This window comes from Embiotoca jacksoni, unplaced genomic scaffold, assembly GCF_022577435.1.
Source record: "Embiotoca jacksoni isolate LCO1_2020_lvr unplaced genomic scaffold, fEmbJac1.0.p SCAF_4, whole genome shotgun sequence".
Classification (NCBI taxonomy): domain Eukaryota; kingdom Metazoa; phylum Chordata; class Actinopteri; family Embiotocidae; genus Embiotoca; species Embiotoca jacksoni.
The window spans coordinates 18,872,980-18,892,068 of NW_027185392.1; the positions used below are offsets into that span (position 1 = coordinate 18,872,980).

The 19,089-nt window shown below is 41.0% G+C and overlaps 2 protein-coding genes across 3 annotated transcripts; both read left to right on the forward strand.

Moving 5' to 3' along the window:
• The first annotated feature begins 812 nt into the window (after positions 1-812).
• Positions 813-4,114, forward strand: LOC138209096 (pyrin domain-containing protein 1). Its single transcript, XM_069167457.1, has 3 exons — positions 813-856; positions 1,927-2,200; positions 2,312-4,114. The coding sequence occupies exons 2-3, from the start codon at positions 1,936-1,938 to the stop codon at positions 2,485-2,487; spliced, it is 441 nt and encodes a 146-aa protein (XP_069023558.1). The 5' UTR covers positions 813-856; positions 1,927-1,935; the 3' UTR covers positions 2,488-4,114.
• Positions 4,115-6,457: 2,343 nt separating this feature from the next.
• LOC138209195 (protein GPR108) lies at positions 6,458-16,741 on the forward strand. 2 transcript variants are annotated; one of them, XM_069167600.1, is made up of 18 exons: positions 6,458-6,959; positions 7,223-7,342; positions 9,141-9,191; positions 10,048-10,139; positions 10,228-10,298; positions 10,439-10,629; positions 10,707-10,769; positions 10,864-10,965; positions 11,045-11,178; positions 11,960-12,035; positions 12,147-12,220; positions 12,301-12,418; positions 12,497-12,627; positions 13,135-13,178; positions 13,268-13,317; positions 13,690-13,773; positions 14,158-14,295; positions 15,066-15,149. In XM_069167600.1, exons 1-17 carry the CDS (start codon positions 6,861-6,863, stop codon positions 14,281-14,283), a joined length of 1,626 nt encoding a protein of 541 aa, XP_069023701.1. In that variant the 5' UTR covers positions 6,458-6,860; the 3' UTR covers positions 14,284-14,295; positions 15,066-15,149. The 2 variants fall into 2 exon arrangements, with proteins under 2 accessions (XP_069023701.1, XP_069023700.1); XM_069167599.1 differs by having other exon boundaries at positions 6,461-6,959; positions 14,158-14,279; positions 15,066-16,741.
• Positions 16,742-19,089: the final 2,348 nt, after the last annotated feature.

A 19,089-nucleotide genomic window follows, 5' to 3' on the forward strand; every position in this document is an offset into this window, starting at 1 on the left:
GTGGGCAATGCAAATCACAACCCGATTACTTTCCTTCGCTCCCTGTGTTGCCCAGATTGCAGATTGATGTTTTTGTAATTGTATCGCTTGGATGTGCGCTAAGTTAAAGGCTCAGACGATGTTGTGGTTGATGCTTTGCCCAGAACACCCTGTTCCTGGACTTACTGAGTTTCTCTGCTGCCCTTCAGACTCACTTCTTCGGGCTCAGGATCTGCTTCGGAGCATTTTAACTGACATTCCACTTCCTATTAATATCTATTTATAACTAGATTTTCACCTTGAAACTGTTTATTATTCCTATATATTATTGTTATTACTTGTTTGTTTTATAAAAAAAATACAACAAATGAAGTTTAGGAAAATAGTGAACCTTTTCTTGTTGGAGTAAAGGGATAAATAATAACATACTTTTTTTGTTATAGCTGCTTAGCATTTCTTTTATTCGATAACTGGGGAAAAACAATAATTTAAACATATTTCCCTTGCAGGATCAATAAAGTCTATCTATCTATCTTTTCTATCTATCTATCTATCTATCTATCTATCTATCTATCTATCTATCTATCTATCTATCTATCTATCTATCTATAAAAATTATATATAAATATAAAATATATTCCTAAAAAAAAAAAAAAAAAGCTGCTGTCGCGAAAACATTTCCTCTCGGGGATTAATAAAGTAACTACCTAACCTAACCTAAAAAGACATTTGAAACGTGTATCTGTTTCTGTTGAAATGTAGTGTTCTTTTATGTGTGACTGTCTGGAAAGGGAAACTTCCTCTCGGCTCCTACTTTGAAACCGAAAGTAATTATTTACACCATTTTCTCTGCATTGTCTGCTGAAGGGCTGTCGCGGTAAGTGCTTTAAATTACTAACGCTAGTTAAAAGACAACTTTGTTTTTTTTTATTTCGGGATCCAACCAGCTGCTGCGCTGCATCTTCAAACTGTGTAAAGAGTGAACCTGTTGACGTGTTTTAACTGTGCTGTTTACTGTACATCTTGTTCTGAAGCTTTATTAATGGAGTCTGCTTTTAGATGGATATCCTTTTTGAAAACACCTTTAAATTAAATGTAGTAGAGATTCAGACCGAAGGCGTCCGATGTGTATCCAGATGTTCCACAGTGCCACGTTTGGTTTATACACTGTAATTAATAGCTTTATTAGTGTTATTTCATGTGTTTTGATAACACTGGCTTCACTTCCTCATCGTCTGCAGTCCCACAAACCACACACCCGTCAAATTAATAACAATAACTGCAAAGATGAACTTTATTAAAGCCAGATATGAAACCCTGCCTTTTGCCACTGGGGCTGAAACGATAGTTTCATCCAGCCAAGCAATAAATCCTCCCTTCATGAGGATTATAAGGTTCAGTTGTTATTTAGTCTGATTGAGAGGTGTGGACATATTTAATTGGTCATTTTGGAGACTGTAATCTGTGTTACTTCTGAACTGCAATACTGAGAGGTGTTCCTAAAACTTTATCAACCCAGTGTGGAACAAAATACTACCTCTGTAAAACCCAGTACTGTTTAAGAACACCACACAAAAAACTATTAGAAAAAATGAGAACAAATAGAGTTTCTCGAGGGGTTGGTCTCTGATCTCTGAGTTGGGGGAACAATTTTGACTTTGTGGACAAACACTTGTCAAAAATTCAAAAGACTTTCCTCATTTGAAAATGATAAACTCACAACTGATTTACATGACAGAGAGTGCTTAACTTGAGATAATTTATTAATGATTTAATAACATTTGCTGCACTCATACGGGAGTGAGAAACTCCTGACTTTTTGCACTAGTGGTTTAATATGGACGGAGAGTGGTATCCATCTTCTCTTCTACCTTCCTCAACAAGTCAAAGTATTCCTTTAAATCAAAGACTGACTGAACACTAACTTCACTTGTTCTCCCTGTTTAGTGAGCAGACATGTTGGTTCCTCAGCTGCTCCTAGAAACTCTGGAGGATGTGCTCAATGATGACTTTAAAAAGTTTAAGTGGTACCTCTCAATGAACGTCTTGGACTGCTGCAAACCGATTCCAAAGGCCTATCTGGAGAACGCATCCCGAATAGATACTGTGACTAAGATGATAGCGAGCTACGGTCAAGAGTTGGCCGTGGACATCACTGTCGACATCCTGAGGAAGATGTGCCTCAACGCTGGTGCAGAGAGGTTAAAGAAGGCCTACACAGGTGCCGTGAAGCATGAGCTTCTTAAACTCACTTGTAAACAATAAACGGTGTTTCGCCGACCTTTGTTTACGTGTCTGTACTAACTTTCTGCATCTTTCTTTTCACCTGCAGAGGGAACAGCTGCACCCACCACCACCACCACCACCTCCACCACCACCACCTCCACCTCCACCTCCACGCCTATTGCTACACACGCCGTGTCGGCTCAGCAAGGAAGTGTTGTCATCGCGCCGATGCTCCACGGTGGCGCTACTGGATCGTGGAACATAACCATCGAAAAATCATAGATGAGCTCATTAAACACAACAGGAAAACATATTGTACTTTCACAATTTTTTTTCATTTATTGTAGTTTACAGGGTAAAAATACATGTTCCTGGGATGGAAACTCCTTGTGGAAAACCTTCAGCTCTGTACTATTTTAACTATTTCTTCATAGCATTTGAATAGTTTTTGCACTTTCCTTCTCAGTTACTCTATTTAGTATTAAAAGAGCAAATATGGATAAAAATAAATACTTAATAACACTTTATAATGTAGTTGTAATCAGGAGGGAATTTTAATGTTTTTACGGCAGAGTGTTTTCTTTAATGTCTCCTATTAATTCATATTATAACAGCCGGGTTTTACTATTGTCTGTTTAAACACAAGCCATTACTTCAATTCAACTAAATTTTATTTATATAGCGCCAAATCACAAGTGGTTATTTCATGGCACTTAACACATTAAAGTCCTTACAGCGGAACTTTACAACATTATACAGAGAAACCCAACAATTCAACAATTCCCACATAAGCTAGGAGGGAAAAAAACTCCTCTTTAAGAGAGAAAAACCTCCAACAGGGAAGGAAAAACTCCCTTTAACAGGAAGAAACCTCCTCCTCCTACTTATAGGCAACACTTACAGTATAACTCTCTTAAGTATTTAATATTACCTTTAAATACTAAATAGAAGGACTTGTTAGAAAGTGTTACTAACTTTTTAAATTGTGTGCATATAGAATATATTTTTATACCTCTGGCAATAGCCATAGTCGCAAGCATTATGTTTTCAGGTTGTCTGTCCGTGCATCCGCCCCGTTCTCGTGAACGCGATATCTCAAGAATGCCTGAAGGGAATTTGGTCAAACTTGGTAAAAGCATTCACTTGATACCAAGGATGAACTGAACTGATTAGATATTGGAGGCAAAGGTCGGTGTCACGACCCTAATTGAAAAACATTCACATGAACATGATATCCCAGGAATGCCTGGATGGAATTTCTTCAAACTTGTCACAATTGTTAACTTTGAACGGTTTAGATTTTGGAGGTTAAAGGTCAAAGTTACTGTAAGTTCAATATCTATATGGGTTTGGACAGATATACATGTGAACTACAACTTGAGTGGTTAGTGGAGGCCTACAACCACAAGGTGTAATTCTAGTTTACTCTTAAAAAAAAGTTGCAACAAAATCAGGTACACTGCTATTTGTTTAAGAGAGAGCAAACTTCTGCACCGGCACACGATAACGTTGTGACTGTTTCCAAGGTTCTGTAACCACTATATGGTGCTTTAATTTACTATATGGTGCTTTAATTTAATATATGGTGCTTTAATTTACTATATGGTGCTTTAATTTACTATATGGTGCTTTAATTTAATATATGGTGCTTTAATTTAATATATGGTGCTTTAATTTAATATATGCTGCTTTAATTTAATATAGTAACAATACAATCATGCCACTTTTAACAGTTGTTTTGGAAGAGTTATTGTTTGATTTCAGGCACAACATATTCCTGGTAAAGTTTCAGAGCAAAAGCTTTGTTAAGAAATAAAAGTTTTGTTTCTACTGAAGAAATAGGAGGCTTTTAATTTGAAACAGTTACAGGTGTGGAGTTTGTATTAACAGTATAATGCAATAAATGTAACAGGACAAATTGACATGCATTTCTACATTGGATCTCACTTGGCCCTACATGCAAATGAACATGTAAATCACAGAAATTAAGAAGTGAGTAAACTTGTGATTCCATGTCAAAATGTGTTGAGAGAAGTTAAAGTAACAGGTGTTCAACACAAAGAGACGTTGTTGCTCACTTGAGCCTAATTTAATGCGGCCTCTATTTCAAATTTACGATGTATTTCACATTTGTAAATGTCTGAACACTTGAGTTTGTGTTTCAGAACCTGAACCATCAGCTGTGTAATTCAGTAGGAGGGCAGGATGAAGCAATTCATTGCCAGTTTCTAACAAATCAGAAAGGCCATGGCTTTGTTAAATAATAATTCCTTGGATAATAACAGGGCTTTCGTAACTTCGGTGCTCGGGCCCTAATAATATTGGATCCTTTAAGATTGTCTGTTTTTGTTCCTTGACACGGTACAGCATCCTCGAAGATCCAGACGGGATAGCAGACGAAGCAGCGGTTCGGCCCTTGATGAATCCCTGAAAAAAAAAAAACAGCCTGCACACAAGTGTGCAGAACATCATTATATAGTCCGACTTTCCTCTTTTCTTTTTTTCTTCGATCACATTAGATTGACACAAAACTTTCACAACTTTAAAACATTTGTGACTAAATTATCTAATTTTGCAGTCAACATACTTTTACAACACATACAGTAACTTTAACCAAAATTAAACACACTGTTATGTGCTTTACTCGCAGCAGGTCAGCAGCGGTAACGTTGCGCTCACGTTAGCTTCATGGCTTCATTAGTCAAATTGATCTTTTAATGCCAAATAGAATAATAAGATGAAGGAAAAGCAGTGAAGCTGAATGTGTCATTGTGTTCCAGTTTTAATGACATCATGACATCATAACTGTCTGCAGTGATTTTCCTGCTAAAACAATTTCAGATGATCTTCAGTTATTTTATCAGTTCAGTTCCTGACATTTTGTCTTGTGATGGCTGTTTTTCCTGCTGCCTACTAACCTGAAGGGACAAAGAATCTGTTATCTTAAAGCTGTTGCAGTCTGACTTTTATTTTTCTTTGTACGTGCGCACCTTTTCCGGCTGGTTTGTCTGATCTTTCACGCTGAATATCAAACCATGCCAATTCTCTCAAAATATTCTGCAAGCAGTATATTTGGACAATTTCTAAGAACTCTTGACAGATTTAACAGGAATAAACAACATGAGCAGCTGATCAGTTTTGGTGAATTCACACACATTAAAACTTAATGTACATATAGATTTTATGTACAAAATGAGACACAAATTAGAAGAAAATGTTCTTTCCTTGTGGGAAATGTCACACTGTGGTTCGGTTATGTGCTTTGTCTTCATTTTAAACATTCGTTTTCAAAGAGAAAGTGTTGACTTCCGTCGTTCAGTCGGTCGTGAACATACAGATTAAAATCTGTGTGTGCTTTGCAGATGTCAAATTTCTGAGTCATCAGTGTGAGTTTGAAACTAAAAGTAGTCTTTAACCCCCACACAAGGCTATCGCTCTTTCAAAAGAATCTCTCCTGTCTGGACGGCTGTGTGATAACTGTACCGTAAAACACATGTGAACATGTTTACACTTATTGTGTGGTCAGAAATGGTTATCACAAGATGTGCTGTTTGCTCTCCCAGCACACACTGCAGCTCATTGTAGTTTGAGCCTGAAGATTATGATATTTAAATTAGTTTTTCAAATTGGAAATGAATATTAAGAAACAAAACGCGGATTACCACGGTGATACAGATCCAAAATATCTATAACAGATGACATCGTTATATTTGCTTATGTTATGTGTATAGGTCGATGTTACAGTTGAAAGTAGAGACGGACACAAGAAACATGGTGGGAGACAGGAGGAATACAACATACAGCAAAGCTCACGGACCAGCAGAGTCCTGTATATGTAAGTTTATACACATTCATTCAATTTATTGCAGCAGCTGACATTTAAAACAGAACACCTTTGAAATGTTTGAAGGCAACAAAGAGGGTGTTGCACGTTTTACGAAAAAAAAAAAAAAAAAAGCTGTAGAAGAAACATCAGAAATCTGACTTCAGTGAAAACAAAAACGTATATTTAATGTGTAAAAAAACAACAAAAAACCACGTCCACATGGCAACCAAAGATTTCATCCGACGTGGAGGGTCATCCCATTCATGTGACCCGAGTTCATCCGGAAGGCTCGAGATAAAAACCACGTGACCGATTCTAGGACGAGTCATACAAGGTGTAGTAAGAACCGTCGAGGGCGACCACAAAAAACAAAACAAACTCTCTTGTTGGACACAACAACAAGACGCGGTTGTAGTTTATTCACGTGAAGACATTTGATAACTCGCATTTCTTGTGCTTTTCGCAGCTTTTACTGCCGTGGATCAGACCCGCGGAGCGGTTCCGGCTGTGCGCTGACGCGTTTGTCCGCACCTCGCTCATTATTTTGGTCTCGATTCAAAGACCAGGAAGCGAAATCTTTCCGAGCTATCTGCTACCACGACGCGATGGAAGCACAGCAGGACCGAAAAACATCACCCCGATGGTCGTAATCTGACAGTAAAACGCGTGAAAGAAGCGCTGCCGCTGCGCTGCGTCGTTGGACCGACACCGCGGAGACCGGCCTCGTTGTGCTGCTGAAGGCGGCGAGCCAGCTTGTTATTCAGCCATCTGGCAGGATCGTCGCTCGCTAATATTAGCTCCCGTTAGCAGGGTTGGTTGCTGCCTGGTGATGGCCGAGGCGCACAGAGGCGGGTTTGTGCCCGGACTTTTACTCCTGCTGCTGCTGCTGTCCGGGTGCAACGCGAGGATACACAAGCTCACCCTGATGGTAAGGTCTGGATCTGTCGTTATGTCCGCGTCGGCTCCGGAGCTGAAGGTCGGAGTCCTTCCGGCGGCGTTTTTTTTGTTAGCTCGGCCGTTTTCGAGTCGTAGCATCGAGACGGGTCCAAACATAATGTCGTGGAAAAGAGAGCAGCGACGAGAACTTGTTGTTGTTGTTGTTGTTGTTGTTGTTGTTGTTTTTTGAGCTCGAGTGCTGTTTGAACGACTGAACATGTGACCAGAACAACTCTCGTCTTGTTCTTCCTGCAGGATGAAACTCGGTCCGTCGTCGACCTCAACAACTTCGGTTTCTACGCTAATGGCACTTTGGATGTCAACCTGTTCTCCCTGCGACTCCCGGAAAAACGTGTGAACTACAGCATGTTCCCGGTGAGAAGTGGTTGTTGTTTGTTTGTTTGTTTGTTTGTGTGTGTTTGTGTGCGCCGGTTCCACCTGACACCGCCGTTTTTAAGCAGGCGTCATCAGAAAGCAGAGGAATCTGTTGCAATTACGCACGACAGCGTCGCCATTAAGTCTACTTCTACACATTTTATAACAACGTGTACGTTTAATGACTGAAGGGTGATGTTGTATCAAACCACATCCTGTTGAGAGGTGTTTGGTTTTTTTAGTTCGTCTTCAGGACAGAAACACCTGAATATGATGCATTCCAGGACAACGTGTCACTATCGACCTGTCACTGTTCAAACCTGTCATTTAAACATAAACTTTATGACAGAGTCAACAAAACCCGGCATCATAAAGCAAGAGTTTATGGCTCCGCCGGGTGTACTGAATGATTCGGTGTGTGCACAGTGGCCTCCGAGTAATTATTTGTCAAAGCTGGTTGATGTTGTCTGACATTCTTGCTGACAGCGAATCCCATCAAAAGACTGCAACCAACAATGAATTGATCCTACTTACAAGCATTGGATGTGTCACCAGAGCCTGAAGTAATATGTTGTTCAAAACCAAATCGGTAAGCCACACTGTTGCCCTGGGTGACGTGCAGCTTCGTAAGGATAAACATGCGAGTTAGAGTGAAACCCACAGACATCTTTCAGCTGGTGGTAAATACACATTAGTTCAATTATAGTCTTTTAAAACTAATTGAAACTGCGTTTTAGAGAATTTATGTTTTCAACAGGAAACTGACTGCCACAGACAGCGTTAGGAAGTCAGCAAGTATTGAAGAATCCTTTTTTTAAAGGAGGATTTGTTGACGGCAAGAAACAATATGGAGCAAAAAGAAAGCAGAAGAGACACTTCATTGTTTTTATAACACCACCGTGTCTTTATTCTTCTCCAAGTCTTTTGGTCAGCTTTACACGGTGAATACGCTGTTTACTTGATTTTAAGGTAATCGTAGCGTGTGCAGGCTTAGAGGTGCAATGATCACTTGATTAGTCAGCCAACTTTTGATAGATGATTTGTAATTGTAATCATTTTTTGAGCAAATCAAATTTGCCTTTAAAAAGTGAGGACCCACTGCTTGTTGTGAGTAACATCAATACAAATGTCTTTCGGTTTTAAACTGCTGGTTAACTTAAATAAGGCATGTAAAGACATTTGACTGTGCTAAATTAGAAAGGACACTTTTCAATATATTCTGACATCATACGAAGTTAAAGATTAATCAAATGATCTAGAATATAATCTGCAGTTCAATCTATATTGAAAATGTTAGTTGTGGGAGTTATTGTCACCATATTAAAATCAACCCTACTGACATGAGTGTGCCCTTATACTTAACCTTTATGAGCACTGGCATTGTTCATTAAATGTGAAGGCGAACAAGCACACATCAACATTTAGCCGAGTCTATAACAAGCCTCCATTTTATATTTACATTTCCTTTTGAGTATTCAAAGTGCACTGTGGGCGGGCTTGCCACTGACCTAATTCGATGGAATTCGGTTTTAGTGTTTCCCACAAAAACAATAAAACTTGTAAATTAATTATCTTTTGGGAAAGTGTTTTCTCTTATCATGTGTTGACTGCTAATTCTGCTTTGGTCAACGGTGCAAACATTAAATGCTCTTAAATGGAGCCAGAGTAATATTACATGGAGTGTTGAGTGACGCATTCAGTTGTAAATAATGAGGCAATAAAGAGTGAAATACTGCATTTGTACTTGAAATCAGGTGCTTTTGAACCCACAGACTGACTGTGTTTACATTTTGTTTAGATTGGATTCACACTGTCCAGGTCCCGAGTTAATGGAGTCTTGTCCTACACAGTAAGTAAATAAAATCAGACTTATTTCTGTGAACATGTCATGTGGTTCAGTCATGCAGTGCTACACAGTGTATTTCACTCGCATTTGTGCCAAATGGAAAAATAATTTAGGAGCACGATGCGAGTAAAAAGTACAACCTGTTGTAATCTTTTGTTACAAACGTAAGGGATATAAGACAGATTAAGACTGTGACTATTAGACAAGAGCAAAATGTGACGCTTTGCTACCGATACAGTGACCACTCACAGAATAGCCCAAAATATCTGTTTCTATTGCCATTTAAACATGCAGCACTTCCTGTTGCTGCTTCACAATAAAAGCATAAAGCTGATGCAAATGTTTGTGGCTGGATAACATCAGCGCGGCTGAGCCTATAAATTTGAACGTCTTGTCACTGACTGAGTGATAAAGTCCACCACCGATTGGTCGGATGAAAAGCACCACTTTCATACAGGCTGCAGCCATGTCCTTGGAATAGGAAATGGCAGCCTTCCTGTCTGATAGGCATGGACCAATGTGTGATCACGGTGATGTGCGTATCTTAGTACAGGCATCACAATATAAATATGTATGTAGTTAATTGTTTGTTAATAAACTAACTATTAAATCACCGTGCTCCTAAAGTTCTTTGACTGCTACTTACATGATTTATTTAGGTGTACATGTGTTTTTTGGGAAAAAGGTCATGTTATTATGTTTTGTAAGAAAACATTTCATATGACCGTTATAATGCATTTAATACAGAATACTGTTAGATTAGATTAAAGATAATAAAAGGTAGATTATATACGAGTAGTAGTGAGATTTTCAAATGTCTGTGTGACTGTTCATTGTGATTTTGATTTGTTCCCTCCAGGCAGAGGAGACGGAGCTGTGTCCGCTCAATCCAATAAAGTCCAGCAACGACGAGCCTCTCATTCTTTTTCTTATTGACATTGACAGCCTCAGGTGTGTATGTTCCAGCAACAGTATATAGAAGTGTTGCATCATATAGTGGCCTGACACCTTAACGTGACCGTACAATGTGTTTGTGCAGCGTCAATGTGAAAGCTATGGGTCTCCTAGACAACATCTTAACAGCAAAGGAAAAACCTGAAGCGGTTAAAGGTCGGTGTCGTTCACATTTTCCTTTGCAAAATCAGCCTTTGACTTCCCTTTGCTTTATTTGCTTCCTTTATTTAAGCACCAGAATGAACGATAATATGTTTATTAACAGGCTGCGTCCTACCTGCATTTGTGTGTTGTAGGTCAGAGGAAAGCCAGGCAGCAGCCTGCTAATGAAACTGCAAATAAGCCATCACAGAACGAGGCTGACAAGTCTGACAATACGTTGAAAGAGATCGAGAAGGAGGATGCACCTGTGATTCAGAAGAAAGAAGAAGAAAACCCCCCAAACCCTGAAGTCGAAGCTAAGAAAGTGGAGGGAACTAGATTTAATGTAAGAGGTGCCCTGTGTGTCTGCTTGTGTGACATCTCTATGAAATCATTTTCTAATCTGTGTTTATCTTGTTGTAGCTGAACAAACTCACCCAGCTGACTTTAGCTTTGGACAAAATTAACGGCACCTACAACTTCAGTGTGAGTCCACCTTTCCCAACCCTCACGTGTGGTGTGAAGTCGTGTTTGCTTCGCTCCACTCTTGTGTGAAACGTTCTCCCGTGTTCCTCCTCAGTTCCACATGCTGGTCGGCCCGAAGTCAGAAGGTCTGTACAGCCTCAAGTTCCACTACTGTCCGAACAGGTCGCCCGGCTCGAAGCTGCCCTACTCGTTCGTGGTGGGTCGAGTGCTCTTGTGATAGGCTGCTGCTTCATGCTTCAGTGTGCCGCGTGTTAACCAGAGTTCATCCGCTGCAGGTGGAAGTGACGGAGGAGAATCCAGGCGGCTACCTGTCAGCAGCAGAGATCCCTCTGTCGCGCCTTTACATTTGGATGGCTGGAGTCTTCTTCACTGCTGCCATGGTCTGGGTGTACACTCTCTTGAAGCACAGGTACACTTACACGAGTGCTTACTGCGTCGTGTTGCAGAATCTTGCAGCTTCCTCATTTACAAATGTCCGGTCCCTTTGCAGAGTGTGTGGTCGGACTATTTGGAAAGTCATGTTATTTAAAAAAATATATATATATTTTTTTGCACATCTTTTAAGGTTCTTGAAACCACATTTGAACAAGATTACAAACTCATGCTATCAAATCTGTAAGCCTGAATTTAGGCACATTATGTAGCTGTATAAGCTCATGACTGCCTAACATGCTAACAGTGACACAGAGGGTAATTATGTTCACTATCTTATTTTAGACAAATAGCATGCTAACGTGAGCTAATTAGCACTAATGCTAATGCTGAGGGGAAAATCATATGAAAATATTTGGTTATAAACCAAAGTACTACAATTTATACCTGATGATTCTGCAATATGAAAAGCATGAACAAAATTATTACAGTTAATTCTGACAGGGACACGAAATCCCAAATCTCCGTCCAATCTGTTCCCTCCATTTCTATCCAATTGTTTCTGAAATATTAAAGTGGTGGACTGTATGTGACGAACTGATGAAAAGTGAAGCCAATGAGGAAGTGCCTTAAAGCGCAATACCACTGAGGGCCACTAGGGGCTGGATCCAAAAAGGCTCTGGTTTTAATAGACTCCCGTACAAAAAGCATCAACTTCTTTCATGAGAGTCGACCCATTTTTTTTCCACATGATGTTCATTGGCCAGATGTACAGATTCACCAGCACGTGACATGTTTCAATGTGTGCTTGTTTCCAGGTACAGCGTGTTTAAGATCCACTGGCTGATGGCAGCGCTGGCCTTCACCAAGGCCACGTCCTTGGTTTTCCACAGCGTAAGAACAGACTAGTATCTCCTCTCTTATGTCTCATTAGGTGTTTTGCTTTTTCAGTTTTTATGACAGGATTCAGTCATTTTCTGTAACCGCTCCGTCTGTCGCTCTTAGATTAACTACCACTTCATCAACACCGAGGGCCATCCCATCGAAGGCTGGGCCGTCATGTATTATATAACCCACCTGTAAGTACAATACCTGCACACGCGGTTAAACCCATGTTGTATGTGATTCTTACACGCGTCTGTCTTTGTGTTCTTTCCAGGCTCAAGGGGGCGCTCCTCTTCATCACGCTGGCGCTGATCGGCACCGGCTGGGCTTTCGTCAAATACATCCTGTCTGACAAGGAGAAGAAGATCTTCATGATCGTCATTCCTCTGCAGGTACTGTGTGTGTGGGATGTTCGCATGTTTCTATTCCCACCGTGTTCTTCGGTGACTCACCCTGCTGCCATCCTCCAGGTCCTGGCTAACGTCGCCTTCATCATCATCGAGTCTACAGAGGAAGGCTCGAGTGAATACAATCTGTGGAAGGAGATCCTCTTCCTGGTGGACCTCATCTGCTGCGGAGCCATCCTTTTCCCGGTCGTCTGGTCAGTGTGTGCGTGTGGTCTGTCTACGTTGTATCAGTTCCAGTTTCCATTTTTGCAAATCCATTGGAAATTGAATCAAGAGTAGTTTTGGGAGCAGTGTATATAAGCTGCTTCCGGACTGGCTAGTTAAGAGGATTTGTTTAGCACGCCGGGTACCGTAAAGTACAGCATCCATCCTATTGCATTTAGTAGAAAAAAAATAACTTTTATCTTACTGATACTAGTAGGAAAGTATTAATATTACCAGGGGATCAAAGGTAATGCTAGATCGCAGGCATGATGAAGGGCTGGCAGCACCGGCCAATCAGAAAAAAGTCAAGCCACGACAAACTGTAGGTTCCCCTCTTCCTCTAGTCTCACATACAAACAACACGGGTTTCGTTGTAATGAAACATAAACCTAGTAAGTGTTTCAGAAACCATTCATGCACGTTTTCCACTAAAGGTGAATGACACTTTCAGTCCATGCACACGTGTTTATAGTTGTCAAACATGACTGTCTTTAAAGGTCAATCCGCCACCTGCAAGAGGCCTCCAGCACTGATGGCAAAGGTGAGCGTCCCGTCCAGATGACTCCACGTGGTGATGAGAGCTGTTGAGTTTGCGATTCGTGTATTAAATGTGCTCCACGTTTCTTTCAGCGGCCATGAATTTGGAGAAGCTCAAGCTCTTCCGCCACTATTATGTGATGGTGAGAAACACTTCCTGTCTCCATCTGCGAAATCTGATTGCCACGACATTGCCTGTGAAATTAATATATCCTCGCGCAGTTTAACACCGAATCCTGAAGTTGCTGTTGATGTTGCTGATTTAGCGTTAATACTTTTAATCGGACATGTTTTTTATTTTTATTTATCTGGTGTCAAGCTTTATTCTAACAGTAAATTATCGTGAGTCGCAGCACTCGGCGCGGTCTCCGCATGCCTCCGATTCAGCAGAGTCATTGCTGCAGAGCAGCCACAACAAAAGCTTTGCAAACAACCACTTATGCTGTCCCACCTTTTTCATCATGTTCTTTGAGGAAGGTTTACTGACCTTCTGCTTTGTACTGATTTTATTTCAGATTGTGTGTTATATCTACTTCACGAGGATCATAGCCATTCTGCTCAAGATCACCATGCCTTTCCAGTGGCAGTGGTGCTATGAGGTAAGACGACCGTGTGCAATGACACTGGCTATTTCATATATATATATATATATATATATATATATATATTCTTTACCTCACTCTGAATCAACATTGACTCAGCATAATTGTACGTATGTTTACAAACACATTACTTATTTAAAGCCCTTAATTACTTTATTACAAATGTTCAAGAACACCAGAAAGTTGATGGGAGATTATCGCAACTTTAAGAGTGAGTAGCAGCGCAGGGAGATTTATGTTTGATTGGTCTTAAGCCAGTAATGTGAAGCTGATTGGTGTTTATTTTGACAAATAAATGTGACGATAGCTGTTGAGTTACTGTGAGGAACACGGCTTGATGTTTTATGTCGTCATTAAACACACCCTCTCGTGTTTCTCCAGTTTCTGGTGGAGGTGTCCACTCTGATCTTCTTTGTGTTGACGGGCTACAAGTTCCGGCCGGCGTCCAATAACCCCTACCTCCAGCTTCCCCAGGACGAGGAGGACGTAGAGATGGATGAAGTGTAAGCCTCCACGTCTGTATGAGCCCGTACTTTCTACTCAACCCTTTAAACCCTGCAGCCTTGTGCTGAGTCTCTATTCCATCTCCCTCTGAATCAGACTTGACTAGTCTCAATGCCTCAGAGAATGTCTGTGCAGCCCCCATCGAGAGAGGAGCATGTCTTTTAGGGGTGGCTGCTGATAGATTCTTTTATTTTGACACGGGCTCCAAATGGCTCAGACACTCGGGCAAAAATACATCTCTGATTGGAAAATCTCGAATTCACTGTCTCTCTTCTTTTATTGCCTCTTTTTGGCACGACATGAATTTGCAAAAAAAAGAAAAGAGTGACTAAACATGTTGATTCACTTTATCGCAGCTGACTTAAGCAAAGTCAACAAAACGACTGCATCCTGACCTATATGCAGGAAAAAGTGGAGTGCTCGGCCTCAGCCTTGCACCGGTGTTACACCACGGTCTGTAACCCATCTCGCTCTGTGACCTGTAGCTGTGCAACACTAAGAAAACAAGAAGTAAGCTTTGTGCACGAGCCGTTTCTCACATTTGTTGGCTCGTGCGACAGACAACTGTTACAGGCGCGTCATATATTGTTACCACACGTGTGTAGCTTTTATTCCTGCAAATATGTCATGGTAAATTATTAAATCAGCAAACATTGATTTTTTTTTTGTGTTTTTTTGTTATGATTATTATCGAAATATGATTATATGATATTTTCCCCATCATGCTTTGTGTGATATAAACAGGCAGACGAGGATAACTGCTGACTGTGTGTCTTTGTGTGCAGAGTGACCGAGTCAGGTGCACTGGAGGGTATTTCCAAAGTGAAGAAGACGTCCAACGGACGTGAGCGCCAGAAAGAGTCCACCTTGTGAGCGGCACGCTGCACCTTTGGGCGAGACCAACTCAACATCCCCCCCCGCCCCCGGCCAGCTGATCCAAAGGGGAACACATGGACCAAGACTCCCCACCTCCAGTGACAGCTCTCCTTTTGAAACTCTTTAAAGTGGTTGTAGTGGTCAATGCCCACTGTCTGGCTATGCAAAACAAACAAAAAACACACAAAAAAAAAGACTAATTTGTTGGACGTTCTTTGATTTCCTTGGATCACTCCACCCAGAAAAACTCCAAGAGGGTTTCAGGAGGCTACAGCCACATGGACGGGTGGCGATAAGGAAAGCAGCTCTGATGCTCTTTATAGTTTTCATTTCTCTCTCTCTCTCCCTCTCTATCTCTTTTTCTCTCTCTCCCTCTCTCTCCCTCTCTCTCTTTGTCTCTCCCTCTCTCTCTCTCTCTCTCTCTCTCTCTCCAAAGATAATTATCGTTTTAGGAAAAAAAAGACGACTTGCTTTTGGGTGTGTTTATATTGGCTATTTAAAATGGTACTCCTGCGAGCCTCTTAGCTGTACCTTCTCGTGTGTGATGTGAGTTCCCGTGTGTGTGAATGTGAGACAACACAAGATTTGGACACCCTCCCTCCTTTGGAGATGATAGCCCATACTCAGGTAAAAGGCTAATCACAATTTAACACACAGTCCCATCTTACAAGTCCCATCGGCCATTTTACAGCTTCATCGCTACACAGTACACTGTTACGTTTTCCCTCATATATTTCATTTGCAAATTGAAATATATGGATATCAGAGGTTGTATATTTCAATATATTGACTTATTGTATATTGAAATGTTATATTTCAGTATTATTGTTTATTGTTGGGGAGGTAAGTGTTCCTCCCAGTCCGTCACTTGGACCGCTGCTGTAATTTAGTGCTTTAGTGGTTGGGAGGATCTGTTGGTGAATAAACAGGGTTTTGGATCAGTCTCCAAAACAGTGCGAACAGTGGCCCTGCTGGTCTTCAATGACGGCCTTGTGCTTTTCTTTTCTTTTCTTTTTTCTTTTCTTTTCTTTTCTTTTCTTTTCTTTTCTTTTCTTTTCTTTTCTTTTCGGCATTGCTGTGCCAATCAGGGCAGAGAAGTGACCTAACTGATCATCTTTGAGTTTGCCTGCTGTTGGTTTTACCTATTTGCTCTTGATGTGAAGCTTGTTTTATTAAATATTGATGACTTTATTGGTTCATGCAAGATCAGCAGAGTGTGCAGTCAAGCGGGGCAGATGGCCATTTGTAAATAATTGATGACCTTTGATGCAAAAGGAGATACATAACACGTTCAGAAGGACTTCAGCTGAGGCTTTAACAAGCGTTTCAGACTCCTTTAATAGACGGACAGGTGATGGAGAGACTACTGAGATTTAACCACCACCGCTCCTGTGCACGGACGACAGCTGCACCGTGTCTGCAGAATGTCATCGTGTCTCCGAGGCTCTGTGTGTCGAGCACCCTCGAAGGAGAACAATTGTCAGTGCAGCTTCAATTCAGTTCAGTGACGGTTTGTTTCTTGTTACAGAAGGCTGTTTGATATCTGTATGAATTGTCACAATAAAGACGGAGTTCTGGAAAGGTCTCGAATGATGCTCGTATGTATATGCAGTATGTTTTATAATCTGTAAAAGAAGAGCTGTGAAAACTGATGCGGGAGAAGACAGTAAGTCACTGGTATAACTCCCTCTGTGCCTGGTAGACAGTATTGTCTTTCAAGCTCAACATCCTCAGTGTAACACAAGCGTTTGTGTCTTTGGCTGCTTAACTATAAATCACAGTCACACCTCCTTTCTGTAAACAGTCTTGTTGTCCTTTCATTTCTGCACAGTATAAGCATCCATCAGCAGACAGTGGAAGAAGCCTGCTTCAGTGTTATAATCAATCACCGCGAACATCGAAGCTGCATTATTTGTCGTCAAAGTTACAACATGACCGAGGCAGGACGGACTTCTCAAATCAATCAATCTCTTGTTTTCAAGAGTGCGGGGAGAAATACCAGAAATCCTGTGTGTTCACCTCTACTCGGATACCAAAGGAGGGTTTTTCTTACTTTAAAAGATTGCTGCCTTGTATTTATCTGTAATAATACAGACATTTACTTAAGCTTAAAAATGTAACAAGCCAACATTTACTTATCACATCTTAATTTTTTCTAGACTATACAATTAAAGCAAGTTTCCAGCTGCAATGATGTCTATTGATGAAGTGGTCAGTCCAGGGACAGGAAACTGATTGCCAACACTTTTAATAATGAGATAATAGATTGGGTCATTTTTTTGATTGGGTGCAGCGTTCCCTGGTTATGAAATTTTAAAAACTCTACTCCAGACATGGAAAGCCAGGAGATTTGATCATTCTTTAGGCCAAGTCATACAACATCAGGGAAATTTGTTTGAAGCCTGTTTAAATTTTTGTTGCCATTTATCAAAATTGTGTATATTTTATCAAGTTATTTCCTGTTTCCTACATTTTGTGGATGGTTTTATCACCTTTCTGCTTATCAGCTGGCAGTCGCTCCAGTAAAGATGCTTTTTCTTGTACATGGTAACAAATATTCCAGGAAAATCTTAATTCCAAGTTCCTTGGTTAACATGATGACTTCAAAGACTTGGTGTGGAGAGTAGATAATGGTTGTTTTTTCTGTTCATTAGGATATACAGTGAAGGAAATCATTATTTGATCCCTTGCCGATTTTGTAAGTTCACCCACTGACAAAGAAATGAACGGTCTATAATTGTAATGGTAGGTTTATTTTAACAGTGAGACAGAATATAATTTTTTTTTTTTTTTTTTAAATCCAGAAAATCACATACAAAAGTTGATTTGAATTTGATTGTGTGAAATGAGTATTTGATCCGCTACCAAAACATGACTCTACTTGGTGGAGAAACGCGAGCACAGAAGTCAGACGTTTCTTGTAGTTGATCACCAGGTTTGAATCATCTCAGGAGGGATTTTGTTCACTCCTCTTTGCAGATCCTCTAAATCCTTAAGGTGGCTGTCGCTTGGCAACTCGAAGCTTCAGCTCCCTCCACAGATTTTCTATGGGTTTAAGACTCTGGAGACTGGCTCGGCCACTCCATGACCTTAATGTGCTTCTTCTTGAGCCTTCTTGAGTCCTTTGTTGCCTCGGCCATATGTTTTGGGTCATTGTCGTGCTGGAAGACCTGTCCACGACCCATTGTCAGTATCCTGGCTGAGGGAAGGAGGTTGTCGTCCAAGATTTCACGGTACATGGCCCCGTCCATCGTCCCCTCGATGCGGTGAAGTCGTCCTGTCCCCTTAGCAGAGAAACACCCCTAAAGCTTAATGTTTCCACCTCCATGCTTGACGGTGGTGACGGTGCTCTTGGGGTTATAGTCAGCATTTCTCTTCCTCCAAACACGGCGAGTTGAGTTGATGCCAAAGAGCTGGATTTTGGTCTCATCTGACCACATCACCTTCTCCCAAAACTTCTCTGAATCATTCAGGTGTTCATTGGCCAACTTCAGACGCGCCTGTACGTGTTCCTTCTTGAGCAGGGGGACCTTGCAGCGCTGCAGGATTTTAATCCATTACGGTGTCGTGTGTTACCGATGGTTTTCTAGGTGACTGTGGTCCCAGCTGTCTTGAGATCATTAACAAGTTCCTCCCATGTAGTTCTGGGCTGATCCCTCACCTTTCTCATGATCATCGATACCCCATGAGGCCAGATCTTGTGTGGAACCTCAGACCGAGAGCGATTGATGGTCATTTTGTGTTTCTTCCATTTCCGATTAATCGCACCAACAGTTGTCTCCATCTCACCGAGCTGCTTGCCGATGGTCTTGTAGCCCATTCCAGCCTTGTGCAGGTCTACAATCTTGTCCTTGACGTCCTTAGACAGCTCTTTGGTCTTTTCCATGGTGGAGAGGTTGGAATCTGATTGATTCATTCTGTGGACAGGTATCT